This window comes from Tachypleus tridentatus, chromosome 8, assembly GCF_004210375.1.
Source record: "Tachypleus tridentatus isolate NWPU-2018 chromosome 8, ASM421037v1, whole genome shotgun sequence".
Taxonomy (NCBI): domain Eukaryota; kingdom Metazoa; phylum Arthropoda; class Merostomata; order Xiphosura; family Limulidae; genus Tachypleus; species Tachypleus tridentatus.
Window position 1 is genome coordinate 21,142,845 of NC_134832.1, and position 19,823 is coordinate 21,162,667.

The 19,823-nt window shown below is 30.8% G+C and overlaps 1 protein-coding gene across 3 annotated transcripts in view; it reads right to left on the reverse strand.

Moving 5' to 3' along the window:
• Nucleotides 1–18,857, reverse strand: part of LOC143258645 (SH3 domain-binding glutamic acid-rich protein homolog) — a 35,486-nt gene extending 16,629 nt beyond the window's left edge. For 2 of the 3 annotated variants that reach the window (XM_076517902.1, XM_076517900.1), the window contains exons 1-2: nucleotides 18,602–18,857; nucleotides 4,534–4,716 (exon numbers count right to left, since the gene is read on the reverse strand). In XM_076517902.1, the coding sequence (XP_076374017.1) occupies nucleotides 4,534–4,716; nucleotides 18,602–18,646 (228 nt within the window). In that variant the 5' untranslated portion in view covers nucleotides 18,647–18,857. Of the gene's footprint in view, nucleotides 1–4,533; nucleotides 4,717–18,172; nucleotides 18,317–18,601 lie in introns of all 3 variants that reach the window. The other variant, XM_076517901.1, reaches the window with a different exon arrangement.
• Between the last annotated feature and the right edge of the window lie 966 nt (nucleotides 18,858–19,823).

Here is a 19,823-nt window from a genome sequence, read left to right on the forward strand (position 1 = left end):
CTCATTGACTCTAGTATTATAAATTGAGAAGGGTAAAAGGGAGTGTTACAAAAATAAAATAACAACTCATTTCATTATAGCCTCTGGGAGGATCCGAAAATAGCAACTGGATGAAAATAACAAACTGCAATGCAGTGTGGCTCAAAAATAGTGGAGAACCCTCTACATCACCACCTGCAATATCCCCCTTCAAAGGGACAACAAAAGTCAGTGGGACAGGAAGCTACAAGATCACAAAATTGATGAGAGTTGACATTAGAAAGACTAAAGGTGTCTTCTCAAGGAGTAAAAGACAAGTTAGAAGTTTTTTTAACCAAAATAGTCAAAGTGAAAATCTCAAGATGAATAGGGATCCAATGGCACAAAACATATTTCATCTGCCTCTAAACAGATAAACGTGAGAACATAAAAAGCATACTAACCACACAGAGCAAAGATGACAACTAAAATAAAAACAACCATATTGAAATAAAAATGAAAGAAGGATGATGGGATAAAATCCGATCACTCTCTGGTGTAGCCTAAGCCTTAAAAAGGAATAAGCAGCCCACCTTCTGTAACTGTAACAAATCAACAGTGCAGGAGGCACATAAAGCAAAAACATCAAAGAGGCACCTCCCAATAAGACAAAAATACATTTTAAGAGAGAAGTGGTACATGGACCAGAAAACCAAAGGGCTGAACAGAGCATCTGTACAGGACATGGAAATTGAAAGGAGGTTTTAGTCTAGTAAAGCAATTGCACAAGGAAGACAATGTTGTATAAAGGGCATGAAAAAATCCATTAGAACTCAAGAAAAAGCAGAATTTCATTAAAAACTAATTGATGATCCTAAGAATGGATAGACTATTTACAAAATGTCAGTTCAAAAACAAAATGAGATAAAGAATTGGGCAACAACCAAGAGGGAGTGGTATATAAACCAATGTCAAGAAACAATCTACATGCACTGATAAGCCACAAGAATAGATGTCTGACAAGAGTGATTAAGAAAATGGGCTACTGTGTGAGGGAAAATTACATGTCTTACAAGGAGCCATAAATATATATATAAAAACTGTTCGTTTGGGTTAAGAAAATATTTTATGTAGAGGAGTGAACAACGTTTCGACCTTCTTCGGTCATCGTCAGGTTCACAAAGGTAACTGACCGGAAGCTGACCACATGTTTGAAGGGGGTTGTGTAACTGAGTGTCGAAATATAAAGGGCAGTGTTAGATGTTTGAATATATAATTTTATATTATTTATTTTATTATTTATAATATAGGTATAAAGGTGTTCCTTTGTATTGGTTTATTTTGGGTTTAAGTTGTTGTATAAATAAGGCTTCTTTAATTTTGTGTTTGTTTATGTTTGTTTCTTTGTTTAGTATTTGAGTGTTTTCTATGGTTATGTTGTGTTTATTTGACTTGCAGTGTTCGAAAACGTGTGAAGGTGACTTTTTATGTTCTTTGAATCTGGTTTCCATTTTTCTACTTGTTTCTCCAATATAGAAGTCGTGGTAGTTATCACATTGTATTTTATAAATAATGTTGGTGTGGTGTTTGTCAGTGTAGTTTTTACAAAGTAGATACCTTAGTTTTGTGCCTGGTTTTTGAATAAATTTGGAATTAACTGGAATGTCATATTTTGTTACTAGTTTTTGCCAAATGTTATTTTTCTGCTGATGTTGGGAATATATGGTATGCAGCAGTATATGGTTTCGTGATTTTTTTTGATTCGTGAGAAATATTTACTTTTGTTGGTTGATTTTGGTTTCTGTCTAGATGTGTGCGTATAATGTTTTCTACAGTTTGTGGAGGGAACTTATTGATGTTGATGAAGTACTGTTTTATTTTGTCTAATTCATCATTAATTTTATCTGGTGAGCATACTTTTATGGCTGTATTCATTTGGTTTCTTTGTATGTTGAATTTTTGTTTTGTTGCATGTGCTGAGTCCCAAGGAATGTATAGTGCAGTATGGGTGATTTTTCGGTGGATTTCTGTTTTGAATTGTGTGTCGGTTCTTGTAATTTTGAGGTTAAGAAATGATATTTGATTGCTTTCTTCCTATTCACATGTGAAGTTAATGTTGGGATATATAGAGTTAATGGGATTGAAAAAATTAAGTGTGTGTTCTGTAGATCTGAATCCCACAACCGTGTCATCAACATATCTGTACCAGTATAGTGGTGGATGTAATGGTGTGTTAATTGCTTGTGTTTCAACTTGTGTCATAAAAATAATGGCTAGAACTGGTGATACTGGATTGCCCAGGTTTAGGCCATTTGTTTGTATATAGTTGTGGTTGTTGAACATGAAGTTTGTCTTCATCGTGGTGAATTCTATGAGGGTTTCTAATTAGTTGCTAATTACTGTCGAAACATTGTTCGCTCCTCTACATAGAGCTTTCTCTACCCATACCAGCCCTTTTTACGTATGTGTGGAGTTCCACTTTGTTCATGATCATCAACATAAAAGAAAAATAAACTGCTCCATTCCATAATCATAATTAAACTAACTTCTTTTAAAATTATTAATCTGAAGGTTTTATTTAACACATGTGACATGTTTTGAACCTTTCCCTATAAATATTTACAAGTTTCTCTCCCAACCAATCCCCTGCTTTATCTGATACAGCCATTAGGTCTAACACAGTGGCCTTCTCATTAAAACAAAACTTGTAATATCATAATTCAAACAAATTATAAAATGGTAAAGCAAGCTTTAAGAAAAGGTTTTAAATGTAATTATAGAACGTGCTCACAATTTTTTTTTAATATTTCATTGATCTCACTTTTTATCATTTTGTTCCAATATCTACACAAATTTATATTGAACTACAAGCATTAACAGCTTTTAAATTTCCAAAACATGGAAAAAGAGCTTTTGTAATGTACTTCTTGAAGCTGATATATAGATAATTCCTTCTCACCATGGTGAAGGTGACAAATAGCAAATAAAGAAAAACTGATAAAACAACATTGTATTCAAGTTACAAGGACAAATTAACATTATTCTGCTCAAAATTATTATGATTTCCTCGTATAGGGCTCAGAATGTCATTTTATAATTTCAAAAAAAAAAAAAAATTCACATACTATAATACTTTTGATAGCTCAATATCAAAACTTTTCTTGATCAATCACTTTTAAATCAGTTTAATTAATGTGTAAAAGAGAGCATTTTTCTAAAGTGAAAATGCATTTCCTATAGATACTTCCTCTCAAACATTGCTTTTCTCAATTAGTACTGCCCTCTATCCATGAAAATTTTCAATACTTGCACTGGCCTTCAACCTGCCACTTCTTCATATTCATATGTTAGTTATTATGCAGCAGCTCTCCACCAACAGGAACACAATACAACCCCTTTCATAATGAGCACTACCTCCATATAAATATAAACTACTAATTTCTGATATCTCTTAACCCCTCTCACAAAATAGCTAGAATTTCACATTGAACTGGTGGACAGCCTATGAAAAATTATTTTTCCTTTAAAAAGTGTCCAAAGGGAGACCATGAAGTATAGAATCATAAAAAGAAAATATCACATCTCAGCAGAAGTATGCACCACATCTGATCCATGTACATTCTCTGCTCTTTTAATGATTGTGTTGCAAACAAAAAATATGGAAAAACAGGAAGGAATTCCATAATATGTATTACCAATTAATGGGGCTTTTGGATGTCAAGTGGCTAGAACATGATAGATCATAGTGATAGTTTGACCTCATCCAACAACTGATGAAATCTGGAATTGTACAACAGTTCTGTGGTAGATATAAGATCACCTGCCTCTTCACTTCAAAATGAAAACTGTTAGAGAAGATGAGCTTTCATATCAAAATCTGTCTCCAATTGCAAGCATTTCCAATCTAAATAATACCCAATCCACCACAAACTGACATCCAGTAGATGGAAGGAAGGAAAAAAAATTGGTGGCATGATATTTCCAGTCCAAAACCTGATGGCAAGGGATATGGTTCTTCCAGACCACAGTAGTAGGAAGATATCTAGCCATACACAAGTGGAAATACATGCTGTATCCAGCTACAATAAACACCATATCTGTCTGGAACTGACACCCAGCAGGTGGTAAAAACAACAATCACAAACCAAAGTATATCTTCAGCACAAAATATGATAACATTAGAGTCTTCATTCATTCTGCAGGAGGAGGAGTGATACTGGCTAAAACACATGTGAAGACTTAGCTGGAGCATTTCCAACCATCACTTGACCTCCCCCAAGAATGGCATACAGAGGATGGTAGGTAAGAAAACATTTCAGACTGAGTGGCAAAATACAATAAATTACATGTGGACATGCAGATGTGGGAGGTGGAAGGCTAGTAGCAAGAGTTTAAAAAAGCTATTTTATGAAAGGAGATATGATTTTATAATAAAAAACACCCTTCAAGTTTATTTTCTATTTTTTTAATATAATGGTGAAATTTTGACTTTTGACAGTCTGCACCCTTACAGACACAAAAGAACAAATCAAACAGGAAATGGATTCAATGACACAAGTAATATTGTCAGCTTACCCCAAGGTAATCTTCATCATTGAAGAACTGAGGAGGAAGGACTCCTCCCCCAGCACCTTTTTTACAGTTTTCTCGCATATAGGTACGTTGATCTTCTTTTCCAGGTTCTGTGATATCAATGGTCTCATAGTTCAACTTCAAAGAATCCAGTATCATAAAAACCCTTTGTTGGTGCTTTTTAACCTATACAGTAATGATAAACAATAATACCATAACAATAAAACCTGAGCTGAGTAAAAAAGAAACATAGACAATGTAAATATTGTGTATTTTTGGAAATATTAAATGGTTTGTATGACCAAATTAAGCAAGCCCAAAGTGCAAAATGTATTTTATTGAAGTTTGTTTGTTGAATTTTGCACAAAGCTATATGTGGCTACATGCATTAGCTTGTCCCTAATTTAGCAGTAAAAAAACTACAGGGAAGGCAGCTAATCATCATCACCCACTACCAACTCTTTCGCTACCCTCATACCAAGGAATAGTCATAGTTGAAAGGGTGAATATGTTTGATGAGAAAGAGATTTGAACCTTTGACCCACAGATTAAGAGTCAAGTACCCTAACCACTTGGCATAGCTATCACCTATGACTACGTTCATCATCCGTTGAATATAAATAAAACAGGGTAAAAGTGTTACTGCATTTGCACTTTTCATTCACATTGCAATTAATTGGAACCTGATTATTTATTGAAATTTATATTAAGCAACGTGTGAATTTAGAAAATAGTTAAATTCTTATTTTTTCAGTAATTGTGTTGTTTTTTCTCAACCATGTAATGCTTAATCCTTTCATTATGGGATTGGTGGAATCCACCCAGCTCTTAACCACAAAAAAATTATATGATTTTTGATAAACATACATTTACAAAATTTTGCAGATTATTGGTAAACATTACAAGGTTTTTGAATCATGTATTAAGATTACTTAATTAAATATTTTCTCATAACATTTTTTCTTTCAGAATGTTATCTATCCAAGATACAACATATAATCATTTTAAGAATAAAAATACTTTTATTCATCAGAAAAAAATTTAGTTTCACATGTGAAATCTTCATAACCTGCAAAGATTAAAATTTTGTTCAGAAGAACTTCACATTATGTTATTTTCTCTATCAAATCAGAATATCTATACATGTTTGACAGAGTTGACTAATCTTGTAATTGCATAAAAAAGTATACACACACAGTTTTTAACATTCTAGAATGACTACAAATTATAACTCAAAAATGCAAATGTTTAATTTAAATAGTTTAAATGTTAGAACATTATATATTTATTATTTTTATTATATTAGCCTTTCAGCCACTGCTGGCTAATATCACAGAATTTACTATGATACAACACATATGTTGTATCTAAGATGTTACCATATCTAAGAATGTAAATCTTAAAAAAGAGCCTGTTTCCACTGTGTTTTAGTAAACTAGTATTTAGTAAAATACAGTCACATTTCAGTTATATTATAACTGTATATATATTATATACAATATATATATACCTTATTGTTTACAAATAAGTTCTTAAACTTATTTTTTTTAAAACATAGAAGAGTAAATAAAGAAGTAGAGAAAACAATTATATCTTCTAGTTATGCCATTTGTACTTGTTTGCTTCTTGCTATAAGGTTGCAAAACAAAACTTTTTCACATGGATGATGTGAAATGGGAAAAAAAATGTTTAGGTTTTACATTTGAAATAACCAAAAAATATCATAACTAACTACACTGATACCAAAGAGTTCCACTATATTTTTCAAGCTTATTAAATAAGCTGTTTTTGAAACTAAAAAAATTTGAATTTCAAACAGATGCAAGACTCAACCCATCCCATATCAAAAGAAGGAAATGATGCCATGACACTGGAAAATAGCTAATAAAGCTACCAGGAAGACATTCTGAGCTTTCAATTAGTTTTTCACATCATTGACAGAAGTGTATATAAAGGATCATTTACAGAAATTTAAAGAGGTAAGAGGGACCACTGTGTGTGAGCCAGTACATGAGCAACATCTTTGCAAAAAGAGGAGGTTCTTATTTTCTATTGTAGCTTGTCAATATCAGTAATTTGAGTTCATAATTTCTTACAAAACTATAGACTTTCTATTTTGACATCAAGAACCAATGCTGCATTCAACATACCATGTGACCCACAAAAATCAGTATTTTTTTTGTTTACTTTTAAATTAAGAAATTAACTTGTGTTTAATACTACAATTTGAATTATAATATACAATTTCATACCAAATTTTAAACATCAGTTCATAAAATAGTTAATTAGTTAAGTTTTCAATGACTCAACAAAAGTGATAACCTCGCCTTTGACAAAGATTTGGAAACAGGTCAATTGCATTGTTTTTTTGTTTTTTTACAGCAACAAGTTTAAATTTCTAGTTGTGTGTTTTCATACATGTAATGAGGATTATATGAATTGAGTCTGGTTTGAAACAAGCTGACAAAAACAAGTTTACAGAATTTTAGGCGTTCAACAGATACAACTGAATATAGTAAACAAAAAGCTGGTATTGACTATATAATGTTGGTAAGTTTAATGTTATTGTCTAAAGTTCCCTATCAGTACTTCCATTCTGATTTTTTACAGCAATCAAGAAAACAAAATTCAAATTCTTCAATTTTCAATACTTAAATGGCTATATACATAGCTGCTAAGAAGCCAATTATACATTTTCAATATACACAGAAGCCATGTAGTCAAGTAGTCAACTGCAGTTTTTTAAATCTAACAAATAATAGAAGTATTATTTTTTATGTTTGTTTCGTGATTTTTTTTAATTCACCAAACTGTAAATTTCAATGAAGATTACATAAAGGTGTAAAAGACTTTCTGATTTAGAATTTCTAAAGGAACAGAGGAGTTTTGCCAGATTCAAGACTAATAATAGTGGGGTAAATAATGTAAGCCTTGTAGAATGGTGAAATGGAAGAAGTTTATTTGGATTTGATGTAAAGTCCTTTACTCACCACTAACAACTTAAGAATTTTTAGGTGTTTGAATGACACGTAACATACTGTCATAAATAATTATCCACTAGTAACTCAGCAGAAAAAAAGTTTATTTATTTATTAATTTATTTTCTTCATCAAAATACAAATTTGGGTGAATAAAGTATAAGGGGGCCTAATCTCTTCCTTGATTTACCATTCTGTTAAATGCAAAGCTACATAAAGAGTTATCTGTGCTTTAACCTACAGGACTTTTCAACCGTTTTCACACTGCATTTTTTTTTACTCAACTTGACTCCAGCACTGCCTAATGATTGGGTGGGGAAGCCTAATTTGTAATTGCATAGCTGTATTGTTTAATGTTGCATAAGCAGACACACCCCTATTTTCCTTCAGAGATTAATAAGAAAAATAGCCAGACATTCTAAAACTACAATACAGCATCAAAAAAGAAACATCAGATGTCAGTAATTTTATTTGATTTGGCCAATAATAACCTCAAAAACGTTTTCTGAAATCAACATAGCTAAAGTCTATAGCAACAGAGTCACGGCCTCAGTCAGTAACTGATTATATTTGAGACAATACAAGACTAACATCAATTAAATAGAAATATAACTCAGTCAGTAACTGATTATATTTGAGACAATACAAGACTAACATCAATTAAATAGAAATATAACTCTATAAAATTTTGCTTTTATTACACAATAAACAACACTCATAACTGCTGCATTCAATAAGTCTGTATTAAAGTGAAAATATAAAAAAAATTTGCATAGCAAAGAATGAAAATATTCATACATCAAAACGGGCCCCAAAAGACATTCATTCAGCATTAAGAATAACACTTTGATCAAAGGTTCCTCACCAGAAGACATCAAACTCTTGAACATAATCACATAATCAATTAGCAATTAATAATAAATTTTGCTTCATAAAAGAAAATAAAAGATTATTCACTCCAAATACATTTGCTAAATCTGAGCACATCAATTTGATTTGTTCATGATAGATGCCAATACAAAAAAAAATTCTCTTTTTTTATTTCAAGTTTTTGTATTACTTATATGCAATATCACTGTAATTTTTTGTTTTCATGTAAGCTGGTTTCTTTACAATAACTACAAGTGATATGTCACAGAAGTTACTTATATCATTTACATAAAAAAGTAATTTGGTAGAGCACTGTATAACCCATCTTAATTTTGATCAACCTTTGACTTTGTCCACTGATCCCAGATTGCTTATACCATTTGAAATGCTAAAATATATTCAGACAATGCATCAACAATCAGATATAGGCAAAGAGTGGTGTTTGCCAATTACTTAATCAACAGCTTCAATAAATGACAACATTTGATTAATTGGTTAGTAGTTTTCATCAAACCACAGAACACTGAAGTTGGAAACAGGTACTGTCAGCCAAGTTCCTTTAGCTAACAAATAAAAAAATCAATGACAGCAGCAAGTAAGTTTAGTAGCTTGGCAAAACAAAGACAATTTGAGCAATTCTGGTGGCAATTGGAATCAAAGCTGAGACCCTAATGAGTCTACTTATAAGTAAGACTAACATTCCTTTTAAAAATCCTGGAAAATAAACCTACCTTATCTAACACTGGCACTTCATCTACCCTTAATCTCCCAATGTTTTTACTTACCATGGAGGGATTGATAACAACATAATTCAGAATATTATAAATGGAATTTTCAAACCAGGAACATTGACAATATTTTGTACTGTAAATACAATAGATTTATATGAAAAGTTCAGCAATCTCATCTTAACACACAGGTTCAGTCTCTGGAACTGACCTTGTAACCACATTGCACTTATTATAGTTTTTATTCTATAACATTTAAATTAGTTTGGTTTGTTTTGAATTTCGTGCAAAGCTACACGAGGGCTATCTATGCTCACTGTCCCTAATTTAGCAGTGTAAGACTAGAGGGAAGGCAGCTACTCATCACTGCCCACTGCCAACTCTTGGGATACTCTTTTACCAACAAATAGTGGGAGTGGCCATCACATTATGTTGCCCCCATGGCTGAAAGGGTGAGCATGTTTGGTGCGATGGGGAATTGAACCCACGACCCTTGGATTACGAGTCGAGTGCCTTAACCACCTGGCCATTTAAATAAGTAAGTGTATATTTACAAAACTTTGCAGATTACCAGTAAACATTACAAGGTTTTTGCACACAAAATAATAGCATTTTTTAACATTACGTTTTAAGGTCCTTTAAATCATATTTTCCTCATGCATGTTTTTTTCACATATTGACTATTTAATGTGCAAAGTAATTTTGATTCTAAGGTTAAAAATACTTTTATGTATCAAACACTTTTAAAATTTCACACGTGATATCCTTATAAATTGTTTTCTCATTCCAGAATGACTACACATTATATCTCAAAAACACAAATGTTTAGTATAAATAGCCTAAATGTCATAACATAATACATTTATATGTATATATTTATTATACTGATCTCTTAGCCATACCTGGCAAACACCACATAAGTTACAATAGCACGAACTCATGTTACCATATCCAACAATATAAATCTGACCTTTACAAAATGACCTGTCTTAGTCATGTTTTATTGGAATAATATTTTGTGAAATAGTTACTCTTCAGTTATAACACAATATACATATGTATATACATTATTACTATTTGAAAATAAGTTTTAAACTTTTTTAAAGCATAGAAATTACTAATATTAATAAGCTAGAATATAAAATATGAGCCTCATATCTTTTTTCATTTTGCTGAGATATGGCTCATGTACTGAATCAAACACAGTAACCCTTTTCAACTCTTTCCATTTTATGAAATGGTCCCTTTTTTCACTTATTTCAACTTATGACATGCAAACAGTCAATCAGCATCTTAAAATGTCCCCAGAGTGGTTTTCTCCAATTAATTACACTTGAAAAAGCTTCCACATTCTTTTGATCCAAGATTTCAGTGAGGTAGGTTGCATCTTCAGCCTGCTCAGTTTCATATTTTACAAGGTCTAAATAAATTTTAGTTAGCATACCTAATAAATTATAGCAGAATTCTATGGTATTGTGTATTTGTTTATAATATTTTGATTATTAAACTGTGTGTGTGTGTGTGTGTGTGTATATAAAACCTAAAAAATTGTTTGATATCCTCCATATGTAAAATTGTAAAAGGCTTAGCAGCTTATGCCCAGCAGCAATCAAGTTCAAAGATTATAGTGAGAAGAGATAATTGTTTGCTTTACTTCTTTACTTATTGCTTTATATTTTAATAAAATTAAGTTTAATATTTCTAAATAATTTATATACATATATACAATGTATAACAATTGTAATGTGACTGTATGTCACAAAATACTAGTCCATTAAAACACAGCCAAGACAGGGAAGGCTAAAGGTAAGTATTATATTACTGGATATGCAACAGGATTGCACATGCACCACATCAATGCAAGTTATGTAATGTTAGCTAAGCATTATTGGAAGGTCAGTATAATAGAAAATAATATATATATAGCATCATGAGACTTAAGCTTAAACATTTGTATTTTCATGTTATAATATGCACTCATTCTAGCATGAGAAAAAGCACAATTTATATTTATTTCCTAATTTTTTCATGATGGTTACAAGGTTTGTTAACTGACAGACTCCACATGTTACAGTATATAAAATAACAAAATATAAAGTCTTACTGAAATCAAATGTCTAAAATGTATTTTGGAGGTTTTAAGAGATTACACAAATAATACTTGAGATTTTTGGGGCAAAGAATAGTTTTTTTTAATCATAACATGAAATCACTTTGTACTCATGACTAGTAATGAAACATACTCTATTTTCACAAAGAAATCTTTAGTAACAATACATCATTAAAAAATCTGATTTTTTGTGTACAAAAAAACTTGTGATCTTTCCTAAAAGTCTATCAAATTTTGTGAAGATACACATGCTGGATCAAAGTTATAATGCAAATACTTAATGTGTGCAGAAAAACACGGGTATATTACATTAAGCCCATTGCAAAAAGATTAAGAAATTAAATAATGTATAATACTAAAATTTGAATCATAATGTGAAATTTGATCCTAAACTTATTAGCATGAAACCATAAAATAGTTCAATAAAAAATTTTGAATTCGAGTCATCAAATGTGATAACATGGCCTTTGACCTTTGTGGAAAGGATTAAACAATAACTTAGCATTCTTTTTTAAGGCCCACTCTACAGTTCAACAACTTGCTTACCTTTATAATACTTTAAAAAAAGAATTGTCATTAATCTTAACAGCTGCTGTTGCTTCCCAGAATTATAAAAGAATGAAAATTAACAAATCTAAGATACAATTATGTCCATTAAATTTCAGAATTGCAACACTTTTATTACATAATTTTAGCACATTAAAACCTAATTCAGAGAATTAATCACCATGGTATAAAATGTCATAATTTCACTGTGCCAGTACAATATAGCCAAAATTAGTTAAATGAACTACTAACAACATAGTTTATAATTTTTACTAGAGCTGTTTGATTAGTAGAATTTCCTAATTAATTATCAAGCTCTTTGATCTATTTTTCTAACATGAAACTTGGACAGCTGAAACAAATGGAAACATTTAATAATCAAGAACACTAGTTTCCATTATTCGAATATTTTCCTGGGTCATTAACCCATTAACCAGAACAACTTTGAAATTAATAAAAAAATGAGAAATTATAACAGCAAAATTTCATTTATCTGTATAGCTTGAATGATCATAATGCTTAGTAGTTAGTTTTTTAATATCACATAAATACTTTAAACATAAAGACTTTTGAAACGTCATCCTCTACTCTTGTGCCTTTACAACAGGCAGTTGCCATCCATTTTACAAAATTTTATCATATAAATAATCAAGTTTAACTCGTGATGTTAGGAAAGCATGGAAGTTCACTAAATTAAAGAGAAAAAAATAGCCTGTTTAATGTGGTTTTTTTATGATGTCAGAAAAACATACATGTAGGTTCAAAACATCTCGATATAAAATAACAAAAACCCTACAACCCGAGTGCTTTCAAAAATGCTTCAGTTATAGGGTTTCTACAATTTAATATAATTTTGTTGCTGTTGACGATATGGGGTGACAATAAGTTAAATGGCTTACTGTTTCATTAATTTCCTGTGTTATTAAACAAGAAAGATGTGAAAATTTATTATGAAGGCATTAATTAAAAAAAAAAATCTGTAAATATTTCAAAGAATTTACAAACTCAATAAGGTTTAATATATGCATGTTCCATCAACTTTGTACACAGTAATTAGTATTTTTGTAAACAAGTTATACATTAAAATTAGCAAATACCTCCTTCTCAATCTGAATTTTTTGTTAAACTGACACATTAAATTAAATGCATATTTAACCCTAATGAGACAGGTCTTCATACAGTCACGAGTCCAAAGCTATGTCATCACATTTGTTGACTTACATTCAAAATTTAGTTGAATCACAAAGCTATAAATTTATGTTTATAAATCTGGTATCAACTTATATATTACAATTCAACTTTTAGTTATATACATTAGTTGATTTCTTAATTTAAAAGTAAACATTAAAAAACACACCTAAATACTGATTTCTGTGTGACATAGTATATTGAATGTAGCACTGCTTCAGATTACGTGTCTGTGTTGGCAAAATGTAAAGGAATTAGGAACTCAAATTACCAATATTGGTAACCTAGAATATAAAATACTAATTTTGACTTTTATCTTTGCTGAGATATCACTTATATAATAAACCAAAGACAGTAGCCCTGCTCACCTCTTTTCTATTTTGGAAATATTCCCTTATATACACCTACTTCTATCTAGGACATGTGAACCACCCATTCAAAGTTCATAATGCCCCTCTAGTGGCTATTCTCAGCAATTTTCAAGTGTCACATTATCACATTCTTCTTTCAAAACAAAATTCCAAAAAGGTATATGGTGTATGCTCAAAATTTCTTTTTTTTTTTATAATAAAATACAGCTTAGTTACTGAGCTTGATACAGTGGAATTCTATGGTATCAATGTAGTTATTTATGATTTTTTGGCTATTTCTAATGTTATATATAAATCCTTAAAAATATTTGTTTCACACCTTTCACATGCAAAATTTTAAAACACTTAGCAATTTCCAGCAATCCTCATATGAGAAGAAAGATCACCACAACTGAAAGATGTAATTTTTTCCTACATTCATTTACTGTTTTATGTTGTGAGAACTTATTTGTAATAGTAATAATGTATATATTCATATAACCAAAATGTAACTAGATTTTACAAAATACTATTACTTGTCCACTAAAAAACAGCCAAGACAGGTCACTTTGTAAAGGTAAGTTTTATACTCTTGGATACAGAAACCATGCCAATTTAACTTCTGTCAAGTTACCCAGGAATGGCTGAAAGTTCAAATTAATATACATATATATGTAATGTTATGACAGTTAAGCTACTTAGACTAAACATTTTTATTTTGAATTATAACTTGTTGTTATTCTACAAAAAAAAAAAGCATAACTTATAATATTTCTACTTTTTCATGATGGTTATGATATCTACAAAACACATGGAGATTCTGATTCAATAGTGAAAAGAGCAAACAAAACATAAGTTTCATTGAAGTTTATTTGATAATTATCTGGAGATAAAGATTTCACACATGAAATAAAAATGAAAATTACTCTGCAAACTGGATAGTCAATATTCTCAATGAAAAAACTTTTATAAGAAAATCTTTAATTAAAAAATTATTCTCATGGATGCTTTTGTAGTTACGAGCAAAGTGGATTCCATCCAACCTGTAATGAAAGAATTAACAGGTTAACTGTTACTTGCATAGGGAAGCACAGGATATGTATATATAACACAATGATTTGTAATCATAATGAAATATTCTGATACCACGCATTTCATCAGAGCATTGGTCTGTCTTCTTCAGGTATGAGAAACTCAAAGAGGTTTATATGCAGAACATGGGATTCTAAAGGTCATTTTACCCCCACTTCAGAGAAAATCATATGCTGTTTGCAGGAGATTAAAGAAAAACACAAAAAAGAAAATGGGGGAAGAAAATAAAAAATGAGGAGAAAAAGAAAATATGGAAAGAATAGGGAAGAAATATAGATTGGATAGAGAGACAGGAAAATCACCATAAGAACATCAAGATTAATATTTGACTTTTTCTTCACTCATTTCCTTACCATCAGAGCATGAGCTCATGCATGTCAGTTAACAATTGAACAATGGACCATGCGAGATGATGCAAATGACCAACATAATTCTGAATCAGATTTTACTTTTATATCTTATTATGGTCAAGTAATGAATATATACAACCTTTTTTTCTAATTAATATTATAAGATAAAAGTATATAAGCAGAATAAAATTTTCTGTTATAATTAATATTTATCTTGCTACAGGTGATGTATCATTACTTTGTGACTTATTGACTGATTGAGATTCAATTATCTTTAAAAAGTAAAACTGTGGTTGGTCTTCTTGGTCAAAAAAAATCCCCTTGTCTTTGGGATATAATTTGTCAAAATAGATTTATAAGAATGGCATCTCTCAACTCCTTCCAACTTATTTTCGGCTGATGCAAATATTCATCACTGTTCGAGTCATATCATGTTCTGCTGAAAGATCATTCTCTACCTCACACAGAATCAAAACTTACATCATACCATTGGACATGAAAGACTGTCTCATGTTGTCATTTTGAACATGGAACAGGAAATAAATTTTGTGATGGAGAACAAAACGAAAGTGATGATCAATGCTTTTGTTCATCAGAAGAATTGTAGAAACTTGTTACTCAATTGAATTTTATTTGGTCTTTATGTGTTAAAAAAGTAAAAACACTAGCTGCAATGAAAAATTTATGTTTCCAGTTTTGATTCCTAAAGGTAAATATATTGTTAGTTTTCTCAGAGCAATCAGAGTACTGAAAATCTACATTTCTTTTTTTCTATTCTGAATAACAAAGATATGATGTTACTTTTTGGATGGGTCAGGGTACTGACCCCTCAGTTGGGAAATCTACCCTGTGGGTCTGAAACAGAACAAAAATGTCTCTAAGAACTAGGGGTAACAGTATGTAACAATTGAATTATCATGTGATGGCAAAAAATTGTGACAAAATTATTACCCAAAGGTCAAAGGAAGGTTGAGCTAGGTGAATAAACTTTGCAATACTTTTCAACATTGCTAGGACCATTATTATGGTTTAAAAACAAAACACCTGTTTTCATAATTTCAATGGTTTCAAGAATATTTTGCTCTATTTTATGTTTTGGTTGTGGTAAGATTTTCCTAAATAATCTTATAACCAGTTTCAAATTTACATGTTAAGGCACATTTTTAAAATCCCTTCTACAGGTGTGATTTTGGTGTTCTTTTCTTCTAACTTCAAGAATACATTTTTCAATACATTTCCTACTACATTCACATTCTATGTCAATGTGTCTTGTTTCTTTATATGCTTTAGAGTTTGTTATAAAGTGAGTAACAAAGTACTTATCTTCTAATGAGAGGATGCATATAAAATATTTACTTCATATTTGAAGTTAATGACTCTTATCTCTGAGCAGCTGATATTTTAGCACACTTACTTTCATACTTGTACAAGCTACTAACATACCAGCTCATAGGTCTTGCTCCATTTTTCAATCTCTCACATTTTAAATCCCTTGTATATTTGATATAAAACTAGAACTACTACTAGTTCTAGTAGTAGTTTAACAAAATTTCTTCAATATGAGCACTAAACTAACATGTTTTCAGCAGTTTATACAAGTATTTTAAACCCATATTTTGAAACACAGAAAATGATCATGCCAACTACTTTACTTGCCACTTTACTTCTAAGCAAGCTAGGTAGTTAGTTGAGGAACATTGTCAGGAAACTGATTTTACTCCAAGTGATATTGATGATGATGATGAGTTTGAAAGTGTAAGAGAGAAGAGTCACATGGCAGGTCCTTCAGTTGTGAATACAGGTAAAGGAGAGAGGAAAAAAAAAGTAAGTTATGGATCTAGATCTTACAAAAAGAAAAGGACAGTTGTAGGAGCAAGAAAAATTGTAAGAATGGTAAAGAGGAAGTAGCATTCTGTGAGCTGCAACAAAACATAAAGCTGAGTTTCCTCAAAATTTTTATTAGTAAAAATAATGTGGCCACTTTCTTCCAACCAATTTTGCTCTGAAAATAGAGAGTTAAATAACCAGTTTCTTCAGTAGTCAATTCAGGAACAAACAACACAAGACTATCTTGTTCTGGTTTATGTTACTGATAAAAGAAAGGCTGGAAGTAGTGTAGAATTGTTTGCAGCTGAGTCATCAGAAGTTTCAAAGAGTGGTTAATACACTGTAGGATAATTCTTAGGATAGAGAGGACTATCATATGATGACAGAATTAAGATCCCTAGGATTGTTTTCTCCTGAATAAAGAATACAGTGGATCTGACTAAAAAGTTTAAAATTAGTTTTACATACAGTGAAATAGACAGGACTAGTGCATGGTCTTTATTTCTGCTTAATGATATGAGTAGAAAAGAGGGCTGAATAGAAGTTATCTGTAAGTTATGAAATTTTATTTAATCAAAAAGGCAGATTGTCTTTAGAATAATCACCTTCAGATGTTTTGGATGCAAAAAAATTATAAGAGTTCAAGAGATGTATCTCAGAATGGTTGGTATGAGTATTAATACTTTTATTGAAAAGGAGAGAACAACATTTTGACCAAGGAAAGTTAAGCTGAAGATGACCTAGGAAGGTCAAAATGTTGTTCTCTCCTTTTCAATAAAAGTATCAATACCCATACCAGCCATTCTGAGATACATTTTTATTTGAAGTGGGTTTCTCATCATCAAGAGTTTAAGAGATATCTTTATAGGTACCTGTAGAATTAGAGCTGGATATATATAATTTATTTGCAGATAGGTATTTCATGAAGTAAATGGAACAGCTATGACAAGCAAATGAGTCCACTGTTATGTTAATGAATACCTTTGAAACTTACTTAATTGTATGTGTATTGGTGAAAGTCAAATTGCACATGTCCTAACCTTTTTCAATCAGCCAATTAACATAGTACTGTATATTTGATCTCAAGAGTTATAAACTATTCATTTTATTCTACATTGCAGATTTATCAACAATTCACAGTAGATGAAAGTAAATACCAAACACAACACACACAGATAATGAAAAAATTGTGAATATGCATTTCAGAGGTTTTTAGAAGTTATGCAATTACAATACAGTCTCTGAACAATGAACAAATTGGAATCTCCCTGCATTCTGACTTTTCGGAATCTAAAGCAGAGTGATGTCAATTCACAAACATATTAAATAGAAATACATTTGTACCCCATCAGATGTTTTGTGTACAACAGACTTTTATACTATACTATAAGCTTGTCACCTTTCATGCAGATAAACTTAGTAAAGTTGGAATTACAATCAATAGTCCTTCTTCAATACTGAGTTGGTTGAAACCCATGAATATTCAGTTAAATCTGTAAATACTGTACTTATTTAAGACTATGCAAAATATTTTAGCGCTAAATATATGTTATTAACATGTTTAAAATTAAATAAAACCATTTCTAAAATATAAGACAATTACAATCATTATCAGTCCCATCAGAAGGGCAGGATATTTCCCTGGCGCTCACTGCCCAGTAGCATTATTGTTGAAATTACTGGAGAGGGGTGCACACATTCCGATTCTTCCCCAGTCCTCATGATGGCTCTCGGAGGCCCTTGATTTCTATTAGTATCACACTCGGTGTAAGCATCATAAATTCAAAATTAAAATATTAACCAAAGTTTTGTTTAATCCTATGTACAATACTTAACAAAGTCACTTAAATTACACTAAAAATAAAATAAAAATATAAAATTGAACTAACTGTTACGTAGATGTATGGTTTCTAATTTTTAATCTTATGAAGGTGTAACATGATTCGGACGAACATAGAGCATATTTTACTTCTAGTCTAGGCTTAGTATTCGTATATTTTCTTTTAACAGCTTTCAAAAACAAGTTTCGTACCTCCTTACTCGCAGAAATGCCGGAAATAAATACCTTAATAACCATTTTTAGTTAAACAGATGTAAAAATGCTGAATTGTTTATTTAAAAAATTAAATACAATAGACTAATGTAGCACCACTATTACTACTGCTATTTGTAACACTGAACAGACAGCACGCCTAAAGTTGGATTTAACTAAAAAAAAAAAACAATCACTTCCTTTATCTCTCAGAAGTTGAAGAGACTTAATATTGCCACCTCGTAACTGTTTCTGTAACTAACAACATGTTGTAAAAATTAGTTATTTTGAAAGAAACATGAAATCCTTGCTGAAAATGTAAAAAACGAATAATAAGGATTTCTTGAAATACGTTAAGAGTAAGCAAAATATTAGGATTTGAGCAAGATCTTTCAGGGATAATACAAAGAAGTTAACATTTGGTGATTAAGGGATGACTGGACTATTTTAACTCAGTTTTTACTAATGAAGATTTAAGCAAAATTTCTCATTTTGTACAGTTGAAATATAGAAATAAGACTGGACCAGGTTATCACAATAATCCTGAGCTTCTTAAGAAAGTTTAAAAAATGTTCAAACTTCTGGGCCACATAATATTTATTCAAAGGTTTAGGATGAGTTTAAGAATTGGATATGTGAGCCACTTATTACTACGCCATTTATTATAAGTTCTTGTATATGAGCAAGTAACAGAATATGAGAAGTTGATTAATGTTATTTCTTTTTTCGAGGGATGTGATAGAAATTGTTTTAGTAATTATAGGATTATTATTTTTATATCAGTTATAGATTTTTTTTTCAAAATTTAATAAAAATAACTTGCAAAGTCATTTGTTTGTTTGTTTGTTTTGAATTTCGCGCAAAGCTACACGAGGACAGTCTACGCTAGCCGTCAATAATTTAGCAGTGTAAAACAAGAGGGAAGGCAGCTAGTCATCAACACTTCTGCCAACTCTTGAGCTACTCTTTTACCAACGAATAATGGGATTAATCGAATTATAATAACGTCCTGCGGCTGAAAGGGCGGGAATATTTGGTTAGATAGGGTTTTGAACCCATGAACATCAGATTACGAATTGAACCTCTAACCACCTGGCCAGTAAGGCATTTAACAAAGTTTAAAATGTTATTGAATGGTTTCACTAAGCAGTTTAAAAGAAAGCGTGATAAATATTTAAATGATAATGGCTGGCTTTGACTTTTCTGTGTGTGTTTAGTACAT